The sequence below is a fragment of the Abramis brama genome (genome assembly GCF_963993115.1).
Source record: "Abramis brama genome assembly, chromosome: 16".
Lineage (NCBI taxonomy): Eukaryota > Metazoa > Chordata > Actinopteri > Cypriniformes > Leuciscidae > Abramis > Abramis brama.
Genome location: NC_139978.1, coordinates 8,057,882 through 8,075,291, shown reverse-complemented (window position 1 = coordinate 8,075,291; position 17,410 = coordinate 8,057,882). Strand labels below are relative to the sequence as shown.

The following is a 17,410-nucleotide window of genomic DNA, read 5'->3' as shown; positions in this document are numbered from 1 at the left end:
ATGTACCAGTTTTTTCAGTTTACTTTGATGTGTCTACTGTAGACAGCCTCAAACAGTTGTGGCACGTCATGTCAAAAACAGCTCAAACAAGCAGTTTAGTCTTTAGACACATTCATGTGTTCCAGAGATTGCTCCCTAGTGACAGACCATTGAAATTTCTAAATGTTTACTGAAATCATGTGACTCTGGCAGTTCGACTACAGCTCCAAATTCCCATTCGAAATGATTCACAAAGGTATGAGGTTTCACGAAGCAGTGTTTTGAAAGTGCCCATCACTAGTCCGGCATAGTCTGTTTTACTGGAAGATCAAGTTATGATATTTTAAATAATAATTAAAGGTAAAATAAATAAATAAAATAAAATAAAACATTTACAAAATGAAACATATGCATGGATGAATTATTCACAATAACATGCATTTAGAATATATAAAATAAATAAATGTATTTTTATTTTATATCAACTTTAAAGTTTAACTAATAGTTTATTCAACCGCATACTTAACTTTTTAACATATTCTTACTATTACTATTTGCTATTCAGTACAGTTGATTTAACTTAAAATAAAAGTTTGAGTCTACCTTTCAAAAATTAGTTGGCTCAACTAACTTCAGAACTTCTTTTTTTTTTTTTACAGTGAATGTATTGCAGATTCTGTGAACAGATATTCAGTTAAAGAGCACAAGCTAGTCTGACAAAATGGCAGACGGCAACAGCTGCTACGCTAGGATTGGTTAGTAACCTTTTTAAGGCGGGACTTTGTGCAGGGTCAATTCTTTTGATTTTCTTATACATGACATCAGTATCTGAAGTGTTTTCTGACCACAGATTGTCTGACAAACTTATCTCTAGTGGCCTGAAGTTTCATTTTGAGGCTGCCCATCCATCTTTTCTTCACATTCGTCCTCATGCTGGCATGAAGAGAGCCTACAGGGCCTTCACAGAAGGTCAGCTTGCATCTTCTCCGGCATCTGACTCACAGTCACCTCGCTGTAGGATGTACCAATCAGCACACAGGCAGTCCTTTGAGGCATGGTCTGTTGACATCGAGGGTCCGCCTCGGTGCAATGAAGACAAGCCCCGTGGCTGTCTGCCAAGCCATTGGAGAGGCGAGTGGAGTTGCTAGCATCCTTGTTGCAGCGTAAAGATGTTTGCCGTTGAAGATCGTTTAGTCCAGGCACAGGGCTTCCCTTACATGGGCTGGAACATATTCGTCTGCGAATCTGAGCTGTGTCCATGCTCAGAGATTTACGAAAGTTGGGCTTAAATACTAGGTACACCACAGGGTTGTAGATCGTGGAGGATTTGGCAAAGATAGCTGCCAAAGCAAAGGCTACAGGTGGGACGTTATTATATTCTCCAAATGCAGCCCACATTGCCACAACAGCATAAGGGCTCCAGGCGATCAGAAAACCAATGCATACCGCCACAGAGAGCTAGAAGAAAAACAGAAACATAACTCATGAGAACATTTCCACATGTTCTGGAGAAAACGTCTAGAAGGGTCATTCTTCATTTTTGGTGACAGATGGTGTGCCTTATCTTTTCTACACAATAAAAACAAACTTTAATTGTCAATAAAACACGAAAACATATATTTTAACGTGTAGTGTAGTGTAGTGTAATGGAAATTGATACTTTAAGTAAACAGGGAAATATATTTGAAGTACTTATTGTTTATAATAATTTGATTTCCATATATTTTGCTTGTTTTTGACAATATCATGTTTCACTCTTTATTAGTCTGTGGTGCTTGCATATTTGAAATATTTAGATAAAAAAAAATTCTTTAGTGACACGTGAAGGCCAAGTATGGTAACCCATACTACGAATTTGTCCTCTGCATTTAACCCATCCAAGTTAGTGTAACGACTGAGACAATCAGACACATAACTATTTGTTACATTTAACAAATAAGCTTCAAAGCCCACTCTTAGGAATGAAACATCCCCCCAAAAGAGACAAGAGAGCAGGAAAGGTTTCAGTCTCAAGGGTGACGATCAGATAAGATGTCTTTATTGCTGTGAAAAATGTGATCATGTGTGCGCCTAATTTGTAAGTCGCTTTGGACAAAAGCGTCTGCTAAATGACTAAATGTAAATGTAAATGTGGTCAGGACCTCGGCCATAGGAAAGACCTACAGACCTTAAAACAGACTTTCCTACATTAATTTATCGACGAACTGATCTATAAATTAACATGAATCCCAGAAAATTTTGTGAATGATTAACTGTCTTGTGTAATGTTTTTAAAATCCTATTATTTTTTGATACTGTGTATGTAACAATAGAATCAATGGTCAATGTAACCTCACCTATACCATGTTTGGTTTCTATAAATTGGTACTTTGAAGATCGAAATTATCGTGTATATGATATGTTGATAGCTGCACAACATATTAGTATTACAAGAATCTTTCATAGTTTCTTCATCAGCAACCAATCCAGCTGCACATGCAAATGAGCACGCTTGGAATAAAAGATCCATAAATCGCCAACAGAGGAATTTTCCGGCTTGGAAATTCCACCTTTCTCATTGGTCAAGCAAACCCGGAGAGGTGGGACTTTTCTCAGGCTTTATTAGAGACAAATTCACAGTGACCCTCCCTTTTTTTCTTCTGGCCTCTACTGCTGCTTCTTCGGGTTGATGTCTGTGGGGACCCCCACCGTGACCACAGCCTGCTATGCCTTCACTCCCCCAACAGATTCAGACTGTATTTTCTTCAATCCAACTCAGAAGAAAACCGCAACTGGATCACTAAATGGGTAACCATCAACTCTTCCGACTTCCTCACTTCATTCAACGGCGAAGAAATCGATTGAGACTTATGGAACCATCAAAATCCTTCTTCAGGAACTTCACGAAATGTTTCCACTGCAAAGGTGCTCTGAAAATAAGCTTTGATGATATGGTTCTTTTCATAGTTAAATGGATCTTTTCCATAGTTCCATTTCCTGCTTCCGGTTTCATTCTGTCACTCACCATTTTACCTATGCATGTATGTATGTGTGTTTAGATTAGTTATGTTTGTGATTTAGTTAATAAAACTTGTGCACAATACGTATTTGGTTCTGATTCTCTGCTTGCAGCAAAGTTTATTTTACGATTTAGATTTTGACTACAGGCTCTTAGTAGTACTGTACAGTAAGAAAGACATTTCGCTCCCCCGGAAATGAATATTTCTTAGAATTAATATACAAGTAACGTTGAGTGTTCACGGGACGGACAGTTGGGTTGATTGTAATATTAATTTTACTACATTAATTTAATTCTAATAACTGATCCAAATATTCATAATCAAGTATAACAAGTTATGATTAATTATTAATATTTCTTTAGAACTAATTTGCTACATTAGTGCACACACATTAGGAGTAGTAAGCAGTGAACACACACTGCAAACCGTTGACACACACACTCAGAGCAGTGGGCAGACGTTTTTGCTGCGGTGCCTGGGGAGCAATTGGGGATTAGGTACCTTGTTCAAGGGCATCTCAGTCATTTCCTGCCAGTATTGAGGATCGAACCCGCAACCTTTGGGATACCAGTCTCACTCTCTAGCCATTAGGCCATTACTAATGATATAGTACATAATGTTATTAATTCTTCCAAAATACCCACTGGCGAGGATTTCATTAAAATTACTTGGAACTTGAATTGTCACTAAGCTTTCATTTTAGATCTAGCATATGAAAATTTCTCTCTCTCATTTGTCACTCCAAATAGAGATTGACTCAATATACACACGGATTAAAGATTTTCACTCACTCTGCATGTCATTACACCAAGTCCCTTAAGGTAGGGAACAACGCCAAAAACCTTGCACTGATGAAAGTGACTGTGGCTTCCCCTCACGTTGCCTGTGTAAGGTAGAGTCCTGCACGGGTGCGGGTACCCGCGGGTGACCCGCAAATTTTGCTCAAACGGGTGAAAAATATCCAACTGTGTCGGATACGGGTGCGGGTCGGGTCGGACACGGGGAAAACACGGGTCTAAACACGGGTTTAAAACAATCACATGCAAACGTAAAAATATATGCATATTTTTAGGAACACATCTACAAAAATATGCCTGTATTTCAAGTTGATAAAATAATTTAAAATCCACATCAGTTTATTTGTCCCCACGCGCCACGCCCTACCAGAATCTATAACGTTACCTATAGGCTACTTTCACTTTTAAAAATTCATCATAACCGCGCGCGTGATCTGCTTGCAGTCGTCGAGATGGATGCTGAGGAGTTGAAGAAAAGAATAGCTTGTGGAGATTGTAAAGTTGTCGACAATACGTCATCAAAAATAAAGTCCAGTGTGTGGGAGAAATTTGGAGTTATCTGAAGAAAATTTTGTGGAAGTCTTATTTGCTGCTTGCATTTTCGTGTTGGATAGCCGCAAATATGGAACTTCATCGCCGAGGAAGCACGCAGATAACTGTTACTGTGGTAACAAACCAAGCAGTTCTATCGAACAGTATTTTTCAAATTTAACACTATTAAGTATGTGCGGTGTGCAGGGCGTGTTTGAACCCAAAATTGTCAAATGTAGGCTAGACGAAATTGCGTGGCATATAGTGTTGTAGCCGCGTCTGTTACAAGGCTACTCAGTTTTGTGGTAACGTTTGCCATGTTCTTCATGTACCGGCCTTTTGACAGCTTCGGCTGAAGTTGTCCTTGTGTTAATTGTCGTGTAATAACTTCTGTATGACCTGGCAATAAACATTTTTGTAATTGTGTCTATAATGTGATTGGCTAAACTGATTTTATTTCGGGTGCGGGTCGGGTGTCGGTTCTATTTTAAGCGGGTCGGGTCGGGTGCGGATTTTAATTAGAGCTGCTGTCTGGAAAAGATGGCGCCTATGTACGCGGCGAGCCGTCTGCTGCTCTCAGCTTTGTTTGTTATGTGGCTGTTTTTATGTGATCTTCTGTCCCGCAACTATGTTGAGTCTCTCACATATGATCGCCAGACTATCTTGGATATACGCAGTTCCTGTGTAGGAGTTCTGGACACTAAATTGGGCTTTTTAGCCGACCATACATATGGATCCCTTCTACGAGATATCCCGGCTCATCTCAGGCGATTGCCTCTGGATGTCTCATCAAGAAAGCGTCGGAGAAGACGCGGTAAACGCGGGGGTGTAATTGTCAGAATAAAGACACTTGTGAGAGCTGGTTGTTTAGCTGCTCTCAGGTCTCATCCTCGGTCACAGGTTACGGTATCTGATCGCTTCACGGCGCGGTTTCGGCCAACCCTGGCGTCGCGTTGGCTCAGGCAAATTGTGACAATCTCCCCTGCTTCTACTTCTGATTCTCTCAATTCGCTGGGTCAAGAGGAAATCATCCACTCACGAATCACTCTTCGACCGCGCTACGAGGGCGCTAATATTGTTAACCTCTGCTTCTTGGGAAAAGCAGCGGTTCCACATACTACTCTACGCTCTCCAAAATCTACTACTCTACGCTCTCCAAAATCTGCGCTGCTAAATGCTCGTTCTCTGGTAAACAAGACGTTTATCCTCAAGGAGTTCATCACAGATCATAATCTGGACTTCTTGTTTATTACCGAGACTTGGATGAAGGTAGGAGACCTTAGTCCTTTTTCTGAACTTGTTCCAGCCGAGTATTATTATTACAACGGCCCGCGAGCAGCTGGCAGAGGTGGTGGACTAGCTGTCATTGTTAAAGAATCGTTCAGACCTCAATGTCGACTACTATATACCAGCCCTTTCTCAAGTTTTGAAGTACTTGTTTTACTTTTGAACTGGCCTGAACCCTTGGTATTAGCTTTGATCTATCGACCTCCACATCTAATCAAAGACTTCATAGTGGAGTTCTCAGAATTTGTAGGTGACTTGGTCACTAAATATGATCGCATCCTTATCTTAGGTGATCTAAACGTGCACATATGTTGCCCTTCGAAGCGATTAACCCCTGAGTTTTTAAATATCATGGACTCTTTTAACCTTCAGCAGTGGGTTTGTTATCCCACACATATTCATGGACACATGCTGGATCTAATTCTATCATATGGGTTTCCTGTAACTGAAGTTGAAGTTGTTGATTCTGCTATTTCTGATCATTTTCCTATTCTATTTAAAATGTCTCTTCCTCTGCTCTCTATTGCACCTGTCTCAAATACCACACAAGCGCGTGCTTATTTGCCCAATTTTGAAGTAGACTTTATTAAATTTTATAATGAGGTCAATCCGCTACTCTCTTTAGAATCCCCACTACCTGACCTTGATGTGGAGCATCATTTTTTGCTCCTTAATACGGTCTGGGAAGATACTTTAGGTCTCACTGCTCCTTTTAAGTCTTTTAAGCCAAAAGTTAAGTCCAACTCTGAGCCATGGGTTGATTATAGCATACGCTCGTTGAGACAGTCATGCAGGAAAGCAGAAAGGAAGTGGAAAAAAGACAAATTGCAGATCTCGTACGAGATCTTAAGAGACTGTCTATTGGTGTATCAGAATGCGGTTAAGAAAGCTAAGGCTTCATATTTTACTGAATTGATTGAGAAACATCACCGCACTCCAAAAACACTTTTCTCTGTCATTAATTCTGTTCTAAATCCTCCAATAAACTCTCTCCGCTGCCCGTCTTTGGCACTATGTGAGGATTTTGCTAGTTACTTTGGCTATAAAGTTTCTAACCTGAGAGACGAATTTCAAGTTTCCGATCAGGAAATACCGACTGAAATGAGTTCACCTACTATTTGGACCTCTTTCAATTCTGTCTCTTTACATTCGTTAAAGGAAATAATGTTCAAACTCAAACCTTCCTTTTGTACGTATGACACTTTACCTCCTCGATATCTGAGACAATTATTTGACACTGTCGGTCCTGGATTGGTGTCGTTGTTTAATAAATCCTTGCTTGAAGGGGCTGTACCTTCTAGTCTGAAAATTGCCTCAATTACACCTGTACTAAAGAAACCCTCACTCGATGCCTTCATGTTATCAAATTTTCGTCCTATATCCATTGTGCCGTTTATTTCAAAGGTTTTAGAACGAATAGTATTCTTACAGCTCCAGACTTTCTTAAATGACAACCATATCTTTGAAAAATTTCAATCAGGGTTTAAAACTCTGCATAGCACAGAAACTGCCCTTACAAAGGTTCTTAATGATATTTATATGGGTACAGATTCGGGAGATTCCGTCATTTTAGTAATGTTAGATTTGTCTTCTGCTTTTGATACTGTAGATCACACGATTCTCATTTCTCGGCTGGAGTCTTACGTTGGCCTAGGGGGCGAAGTTTTAAGCTGGTTCAAATCTTTTTTAACTAATAGACGGTTTTCTGTAAAAATGGGATGTTTCTCCTCTTCATTCCGAAATTTATCTTGCGGTGTGCCTCAGGGTTCTATCTTAGCTCCTGTCTTATTTTCTCTATATCTTCTTCCTCTGGGTTCTATTTTTAGGAAACACAATGTCTCATTTCACTGCTATGCCGATGACATGCAGATTTACATGCCTTTGTCTAAGAAAAATAAGAGTGCTCTTCACAGTTTGACAGCATGTCTTGATGAGGTTAAAGCTTGGCTTACCAACAATTTCCTATTCTTGAACTCAGACAAAACAGAAGTTATTATGTTTAACCCCTCTGAATCCAGGCAAACACATGATTTTGACCTTGGATCTTTAGATCTATCTCTTGCTCCACAGGTACGGAATTTAGGGGTGATTTTAGATAGTTCCCTTAAATTTGATAGGCAAATTAGTGCTGTTATCAGATCTAGCTTCTTCTATCTTCGCTCTATAGCGAAAATCAAATCCTATCTCCCGAAACGTTCGCTGGAGACTGCGATCCATGCTCTTATTACCTCGCGCCTAGATTATTGTAACCAGCTTTATTTTGGTATATCAAAGTCCCAAACGGCCCGCTTACAGTTGGTTCAAAATGCTGCGGCGAGATTCCTGAAGGGAAAGAGGAAATTCGACCATGCCACTCCCCTTCTGAGATCCCTCCATTGGCTACCGATAAGTTTTAGAATTGAATACAAAATTTTAATACTGGTGTATAAATCGTTAAATGATTTAGCACCTTCTTATCTATCTGACCTACTCCATTTTTATTCTAAAACTAGAAGTCTTAGATCTGAAGCGAAACTTCTTCTTAAGATACCTAAAACCCGGTTAAAATCAAGGGGAGACCGAGCTTTTGAAGTGGCTGGCCCCACAATGTGGAATAAGCTCCCACTCTATATTAGATCGACTTCCTCTCTGTCTGAGTTCAAGTCATGCCTCAAAACGTATTTATTTACTGCTGCTTTTAGCTTACAATGATTGATTCATTCTAAACTGTGTAGTATTATTATTATTTATTTTTTTACCAATTTTTATTAATGTTATTTACTGTATGTACAGCACTTTGGTCGGCCAGTGGCCGTGTGTAAATGTGCTCTATAAATAAACAAACTGAAACTGAACTGTCGGAAAACGGGTCGGATGCGGTTTTAAGCACTGCGGGTACGGGTGGGTCCGGATTTACAAAATCGGACCCGTGCAGGACTCTGGTGTAAGGGGCAGAAAACGTTGCGCTTGAACACACTGCATAGAGTACAGCCGACGGCCAGCTAGCACATACGTTCTGCGGCTGCGTGAAAGTATGGTGACTACTGCCACCATACCAGCAGGTGGCAGTAGTCTATATTCGGCATTCACTAAGGGAGAGTAGAAGAGCCAGAACTGTGGATTAGAGATGCACAGATCAGCTCTAATGTCACCCGAATCCACTGTTAACTAAGCCAGCTGACTCTCAAACATGGCCCGACATTGCCTGACGGCGACCATCGGCTTGGTGTGTCTCGGTCTTTTAGCACTGACTCTGATGTTTTATCATCTCACCTTCACAATGAGGATGTGTGCATTTGTTGTCTTGGTCTGTGGCGACACGTGTTGCTGTACTGCCTGCCGTGACCCTTGTACGGTGATGAGGATCAGGATGTAGGAGAGTAGGATGATGGTAAGAGGCAGCGCATAGCAGAAGAGGAAGAGGCAGATAATATAGGACATGGATAGAGCGTCCTGGCTTGGTGCATACCTGAAAGTTGAATAGAGAACAGGACATAGTGATGGTAATCAGGTACACCACTAGATATTCTGACCCCCCTGTACAGTATATTGCCTCTGGCTGTAATTACTGATCACTGAATGCTGATCGTCTGACCAGGGCCCTTAGAATCATCCTAACCTTTCTCTCCATTACAGTGCCCCTGCCCTTGTTCACATGCCCAATTTGTTAGTGTCACTGGGCCACCTGACTGAGACTGAAATTTATTTTGAGGCAAATTAATTACTCGCCCAGTAGCTTAATGAATAAGCCAATTGTGGGTTTGAGTCCAAACTGGGTGGGTTTAAGCAAAGAGGTTGACCTCTGTTAAGATATTTTTACTTAGATACTCAGGTCTTATACTTGAAGCAAAGCTTCCACAGCGCTATGCTATATTGGTCATTGTTTAATCAAACATTATATATAAAAAAGGGGCAGTTAATGCGGGCCTAAAGTCTGTATGGGTTCTCTTCTTAGGCAAGCACAATGGTACACTGGGAACATGCTAGGCCCATAACCCAGAGGTCGATGGATCAAAACCATAATCTGCTATGGCCTTGTATGGCATTGTTAACTTATAAAGATGGCCAGACCCTAATTAAGGATTGAATTCCACTGTACAGGTTTAAAACACAAAACCTTTCAGTCCTGAAACTGATGCAATACTGTTTTAATGTTCTGAGAAGCTGTTGAAGGAGCCATTCATCTAGATTCTAGATCAACTCCATTCCTCGGGACCCACCTTCCAGAATGTTTTAGATGTTTTCCTATTTAACAAGCTGATGAGTTGAATTAGGTGTTTCAATTCGCGAGACATCTAAAACATTCTGGGGAAGGGTCCTGAGGACTGGAGTGGAGAAACACTGATCTAAATGACTATGTTTGTTGGCCTTGTTCAAATGCCCAGTTAATTGGTGTCACTGGGCCACCTGACTAAGACTGAGAATTATTGGAGACAAATGAGCCATAGGCCCAGCGGCCTAATGGATAAGGAACTCGTAAGCCCGGGGATTGTGAGTTTGAGTCCCATCTGGGGTGGGTTTAAGTAGACTTGTGCAACATAAGCATGCTGGGCCCATAATGCAGAGGTTGATTAATCAAAACCATTCTCTACTAAGCCTTCTTTACTTAGATAGATACCCAGCTCTTACTCAAAGACAAGCTACCACAGAGCTATGCTAAATGGGTCATTGTTTTTGCCAAACCTTATCAGTTAATGAGGGCCTAAACACAAGCTGTTTTGAAGACAGCGGGGTATTATGGTGCGTTCAAGTCCTCCTGGGAAGTTCGTATTTACGAGGTGGGAAGTCGTGTTTACGACGGCAAGTGCGTTCAAGTCACTTTGATCGGAGTAAGATGGCGGTGTACTTTCTCTTAATAAATTACACAAAAATACAGCAAGGTTCTTAAACTCTATATCTAGAAAATGAAGAACAAAGAAATGTGCATCAGGTGTGCTTATTTTTTTCATATAGTTAATTAATTTATGAAGCCACTTTATCGTTACATATTATATTGTTATATTATAATGCTATCATATTCTGTGCAGGCAATTAGATTACTTCGCTGTAAATAGAAAAGCCTTACATTATAACTGCTAAATACCTTTAAGTATTGTGGTATTCCATGTGCATTCAACTTGTAAATATGATCTTGAACGCACCATTAGATCGGGTGTAAGGTGAGCAGAGTGGCACAGAAAAAGTGTGCAAGGCCCATAGCCCAGAGGCCGATGGGTTGAAAGCATCATCTGCTTTGGATCCTTTTTCTTATAAAAAGGCCCAAACCCTAAATATGGAGTGAATTCCATCCAGGCTTCAAAACCTCTTGGTCATATTTATATGGATGATGGTGTCTGCATCCAAAAACTTAGGCAGCTGACTTGCCTTATCTATTCTGCCTTCAAAAATTGATCAGATGAAGGTATCTCAGGAGACAGGAAGTGAAGCTAACATTGGATTCGGACGTGCCTTGATGCCTTCCTACCATGGAATGCATCCTCCAAAGGCAGCATTTATAAGCTTTCGGATGCAGTCTATGTTTGTTGAATTTGTTCAGATGCCTAGGATGTTGGTATCACTAGACCACCTGAATGAGACTGAGAATTATTGGGGAGAAATAAGCATAGTGGCCTAATGGATAAGGCACTGGCCTCCTAAACCAGGGTGTGTGGGTTCAATTCTTATCTGGGATGAGTTTAAGCAGTGTTGTGGCCTAATCTATGCAGTGAATGTGGGCTCTGAAGTTGTTTTGAAGACACCTGGGAATGGGAGCTGTTCTACGGCAAGCTGTTCTACGTGCAGCGGGAACATGCTGGAACTATAGAGTGCGGCAGGGATTACATAAATTTGTAGGCCAACCCTTAAGTTAGCATTACCCTGGTTCCCTTGACAAAAAATTAATGGGATTTTTTCAGTTGGCTTTTGGATTATTGCACAAAAATAAGCTCTGTGACCCAACAAAAGTTTATGATCCTTATAAATTTCATTAGAATATTCTTCACAAATGAACACAATTTATATTAATTTTGAAGCCTAAATACAATCACCAGAAGTAAAAAAGCTAAAGGTAGGCTATAAACTGACTACACCACTTTTACACAACTTAAGCATCACCACCACTAATTCCGACATATCTTTTAATCTTTATTTAAAATCTACAGGTTGGAACTCGTTCAGTTTAATAACATTTAATGTCCCATACACCCTTTGTAGTGCCATTTAGCCACTTGTAAGCAACCACCTTTTTCAAGACAAGTAAAAGCTTAAAAAATCATGACTGGGGTATTACTGATGTATTTTGTTGTAGAATAAAACTTAATACATTGAGCTTGTGTTAACCACACACCTTATTTCAGGCATTTAACCAAAACCCATGAATACAAACCCATTGACATTGGGATGATGGAACCAGAAGTGCAAAATGCTTACACACTCCAGGATTTAGGACTCATTCCTGTAGCACTCTATTGAAATGTTTAAATGTAAAACACAAACCCTGGTTTCAAAGACAAAGCTTAAGACTAGTCCCAGAATAAAATGCATGTTTTGTCTCAAGATGCACAACAGTTCTGTCAGGTCCATTAAGTCAAGAACACACATGACAATAAAATGATTTAGGAATTTTTTTTATTGAATAAATTGCAATTCAAGTTGATAAATTCTGAATTAAATTTTGGCGGTATGGCTCTGTTCGGGGAGTCCTCTGACCTTTCATGAGCACCATGAAATAGCAGAGAGTCAGAGGACAGCAGCAGCATTAGGGAACGCTCACACAGTTTAGGACTGGGAGAGCTGAACTATTCCCCCTATGAACAGAGCAGCAATGATGACAGAAAAGCAAATGCCACATTATACATGACAAGGAGGAGCTGGGGAGGTGGCGGGCTGCAAAGAAGCTAGCATCAGCAGTTAGGAGCGAACTGAATCTGTTTAAAGAGGGCGCCCTGTTTTTATCGTAGCCATTAGCAGCGAGGGGAGTTGAACAGCTGATGCGCTGATGCAAAACAGCTGATGCATCTCAGCTGATGAGACCGTGTTGTTGGACAATAGCGTTAGCAGCGTCTTGACGTCTTGGCCTGCCAGAACTGACGCTTACGCTCAATTAATGTTTTATTCTAAGGCATGTTTATAAAAGCTACTCAAATGCCCTACTTGAACTAAGGCCTCATCCTGGCTTAATCTAAGCCCTGTTTGTGAAACCAGGCCAAAGACTCTTAGTCCTGGAACTCTAGCAATACTGAGTGAATGTTCTGAGATGCTGTTGAAGTAGCCATTTACTTAGCTTATTGGTTTCACTGGGTCACCTGACAGATATTGGGAGCAAGTGAGCAACAGCCCCTGTGGCATAAACGGATAAGGCACTGGCCTCCCAAGCCAGGGATTGTGTGTTTGAGTCCCATTTGGGGTGGGTGGAAATGTGCTGGGGCAAGAGGCTGATGCAGAACTGTCTTCTGCTAGAATACTTTACTTATGTAGATACCCAGATCCTGGATTGAAACCATCCTCGGCTACAACTCATCTTCCTTATAAAAGTGCCCAAACCAAAATAAACTCTGCAGGATAGTGGTTATCCAGAAGGAGGTTTGGACACCCCTGCTATAGCTACCTTCCTGCAGGAGTTCAGTTCCAACACTCCTGACTGTAATTATCAAGTGTTCCTGAACATCTTAAGCCTTGTCCACACTAATACGTTTTTGTTTAAAAACACATCTTTTTCTCTCCGTTTTGGCCTTCCGTCCACACTGAGACAGCATTTTTATTAATGAAAATTAATCTTTTTGAAAACGCTCTCCCAAGTGGATAAATTTGAAAACGTAGTTTTCGTGTTGTAGTGTGGACTTAAAAACGATGACATGTGTTTAGTCATGTGGCACATATTGTACCAATAGATATTCATGTCTATATTGGTATTGTGCCTGTTATGTGCTATTCACTTTCACACTGTTCACAGAATTGGGCACCCCTGCATACAGATGTTGAACTATTCATTAACCCAGATGACTGTGTTTGTTGGCCTTGTTCAAATGCACAGCATTTGTCACTGAGCCGCCTGACTGAGACTTATGATTATTGGGTACAAATAAGACTGTCTACTGTCTACAAATTTTCCTGTCTACACTCCACTATCCAATAAACAAAGGCAACAAAATCTAAAAATAAAATAAAAGAATGTAGTTATTTTGTTAGAGTGCAGCCATGTGAGCTCAATAGAACATGCAGTGCATTAGATTACTTTAAAAAGTGTGTCATTTTTTGATGTTCAAACATTTGATCCTATCCCAGTTAAATTTGCAGCTATAAATAATAGTCCAGGCAAAGTAGCGTTTTACGACAGACTAATTGTAAAAGAATTTTTTGCATGAGGTGTCCAGAACAACACACTAAAAGTCCTAAGAAATCCTAGTTGAGGAAATATGTTAAATTCTCATCAATCCGAGATGTGTGCCAATAAGGCCAGGCAACAATACACCCCAATGGGGCTATTTTTACACCCCAATGGGACAAGTTTCTTTGAAAATGAATTTTAATATGCAAATGAGCTATACACTAATCGAATATGCCCAAAATACACCATATTCTGTGCAGTTATGGTGCCCAGAATAACACCATAACATATTTGCATATTCAAATTCATTTTCAAAGAAACTTGTAATACATTTTTTTTTACTTTTCATGGGTACTTACATTGTGTAAAGTTTCATTTTGATAGGAGTAAAGGAAAAAAATAGCCCCATTTGGGTGTATTGTTGCCTGGCCTTATTGGCACACCTCTCGGATTGATGAGAATTTAACATATTTCCTCAACTAGGATTTCTTAGGACTTTTAGTATGTTGTTCTGGACACCTCATAGAAATGATCTATGCTGAAAAAAATTATTTTACAATTAGTTCTATTTTTGGCTCCAAAATGAGTTACTTTGCCTGGACTATAAGGCATTTATAGGATGACTTCCCAAAGAGTGAAAAGTACAATGCAGTTCTGTTGTGCTATAAAAACTATCAAAGTGATCACATTAACAATTTTCCCTTGGCAGATGATAAAACGGGGAAAAAATCCAATATACTTTAATAAATATGATTTTCAGACCAGGATATCAGTCTCTAGATAAGAATAGGGCTCTTTTGATTTAGGTCAGTAAGCAACCACCCAGAACACACACTTCTCAGAACACCTAAACGATTACAATGCCCTTTGCCCAGGCAATCACACTGAACACCCTAGCATTGTGGCACTAATGTTGTAGAAATTGCACACATCTGGCGTGCTATGGCTGGTTTTCTGAGAATCCTTTAGTGTTTCCATTAACATCCTCCCAGGCACTTACCAGTCTATGCAGCATGCTGTCCCATAGGGTTCAGGGCCATACTGGCCCCAATTTGCCAAGGGACCAATAGCAAACACCATGGCATAGCACCACACCCCCACAATCATCAGCCAGGCATGAGAGAAGGAGAATTTGTTTCCTGTTAAAGGAAAGCAAACACATAAAATTAATTTAGCACAAAGTTTTGATCACTTTCAAATGTTTTAATACGGTGTTGGAGAATGTTACAGTACTTTTAAACTAGAGATTATAAATATAAATTGAAAACTGAAAATGAATGGATTTTGAAACCAAAGCCTTTTTTTTTTTAACAATAAGATTTCTTAACAATAAACCTTTAGAATCACACCACTTCCTGTTGCTCTAATCCATTTATTTCCCACATATTCTTGGGTAAAACCCAATGTTGTCAAAAGTACACAAATAGTACACTTTTTTTATTTTAAATGCTTAACTTTTGGAAAGGACACCATTGAACATCAAAGTCATAAACAAAAGTGTTGCAGGGATGATGTATTTTTTGTAGGCCAAACCCCAGAAACAAGTTAGCAGTTTAGCACATCTGATTGCATTGTCCTGAATTCAATGGGTTTTTTTTATTTTTATGTTTTCATTCATTCATAATTTTTAATTCAAAATAACTTCCCCTCGTTCTTGCAGCGACATCTCTTTTCTGACGACGTGTTTACTGACACAAGGGCGGGACAGGCTGTCACTCACATGAGATCCACCAATAGCAAATATGACAGCCAACCAACGATCCAATCAATTCCCAATGGACAAAATCAAGTCCCACCCTTAATTTTTTCTTGTTTGAGAAGCAGTTTCACTCGGATGTATATCATAATAAGGAATAATCGAGCATGGCAACTTCTGTTTCAAACTGACTTTATCACAAACTCAAGATATTTTCATGTTTTATTCTACAACATAAAATGCATCAGTACTTGTATTTAGGCATTAAAATTCATAAATGGTGTTTATTTGTGAAGATTATCATGATGAATAAAATGTGTAAGAATAATAATCTTTTGTTGGTCACAGATATTATTTTCTACAATAATCCAAAGGCCAATGAAAAAATCCTAAAAAACAATAAAAAATAAAAAAACAATTGGGCTTTTGTCAAGGAAACCAGGGGGATTTCCGGGCTGACCTACAAAAATATGTTATCACTACAGCACTTTATAGGATCTGCCCTAGCCAAACGGGTCCAAGCAGGATCCTAAAGCAGCTCTGTAGGCCTACTTCTAATGGGAAACGTGTTCTGTGTTTGATTAGAAAACCCAAAACTTTGATTTATAATAATAATTGTTAATTATAAAATCTTAACTATATGACCATTAACTTATTTAAAATATATGTATAATGAAAAATTGCAGAAGCTATAGACAGTAAAATTAAACATTAGTATTTTTCAGCATAATAGCTTAACATATTTCTAGACTATTAGGGCCACATTTACTAAACAGGGCAAATTAGCGTGAGAGCACAAAACCAAAAAAAGCACAGATGGGAGTGGCAAGATCTGCACGTGATCAACTGACGACGAGCAAATTAAACTACACCGACGCAGCCGGATCATTTCCATAATGACCAACTCAATCTACTTATGGTTTGAGACATTTAAATACTCTCCTCCCATAAATTTTACATCTGAAAGGGAAACTCCTACAAATGCATATGAAGAGTTCAGATTCAAAAGCCTCTAAGTGCCATATGAAATTTTCTTCTAGAATGATCATTTTTATCAAGCTCGTATATTTAAGTTCAGTAATTTCACTTAAATTACAATTAATAGGTCATTTTCATTGCCATTTAAGTGAAATTACTGAACTTAAATATACAAGCTTGATAGAAATGATCATTCTAGAAGAAAATTTCAGACGGCACTTAGAGGCTTTTGCATCTGAACTCTTCATATGCAATAAGGTCATCTGCAAAAATAACCCTGTCCATGCCTTTCAGCGCTAATTTTTCACTGCGTGTCTTTAGTAAATCCTGACAGTAGTTTTTTAATGGCAAAAGAGGGTTTGCACTGGTGCAAGTGTTCTGCTAGCTTGGTCTATACTCTACACAAGCCATTTACTCTACACGTATTCGCAAATCATTAATGCATTTGCTCAGACATTATAGACATCTATCTTTACACCAGAGGTAACGAAGTACATTTACTTCGCTACATTTACTTGAATGTTTTTTTGGGAAAATTTGCACTTTTAAGAGTAGTGGGTACTTTTACTTTAACTCAAGTATATTTCTAATGAAAAAACGTACTCGGTTACTAACGTAACCTCGGTTCTCTCTAGAAGAGGGAACGAGTACTGCGTTCGTAGAACGCTGCGGGAAAAGTCTCTTTTCACGAAATACTGAAGCAAAATTATCCTTAATTTTCATATTTGTAAAACGCATTGCGGCAGTGCACAGCCATGGCGAGACGGCTCGCTCACTCATTGGCTGTTCTGCGGCAACTGCATGAGCCTATCGAGCGAGGGCTGATGCAACATCAGACCAATGAGAGTGCTTCGCGCGC

At 39.5% G+C, this 17,410-nt stretch overlaps 1 protein-coding gene across 1 annotated transcript in view; it reads right to left on the bottom strand.

The window, feature by feature from the left end:
- Positions 1–634: 634 nt before the first annotated feature.
- opn7d (opsin 7, group member d) overlaps positions 635–17,410 on the bottom strand; it is an 85,872-nt gene continuing 69,096 nt past the window's right edge. Inside the window, exons 5-7 of the mRNA XM_084138798.1 lie at positions 14,878–15,016; positions 8,846–9,041; positions 635–1,437 (exon numbers count right to left, since the gene is read on the bottom strand). Of these exons, the coding sequence (XP_083994924.1) occupies positions 940–1,437; positions 8,846–9,041; positions 14,878–15,016 (833 nt within the window). The 3' untranslated portion in view covers positions 635–939. The remainder of the gene's footprint in view (positions 1,438–8,845; positions 9,042–14,877; positions 15,017–17,410) is intronic.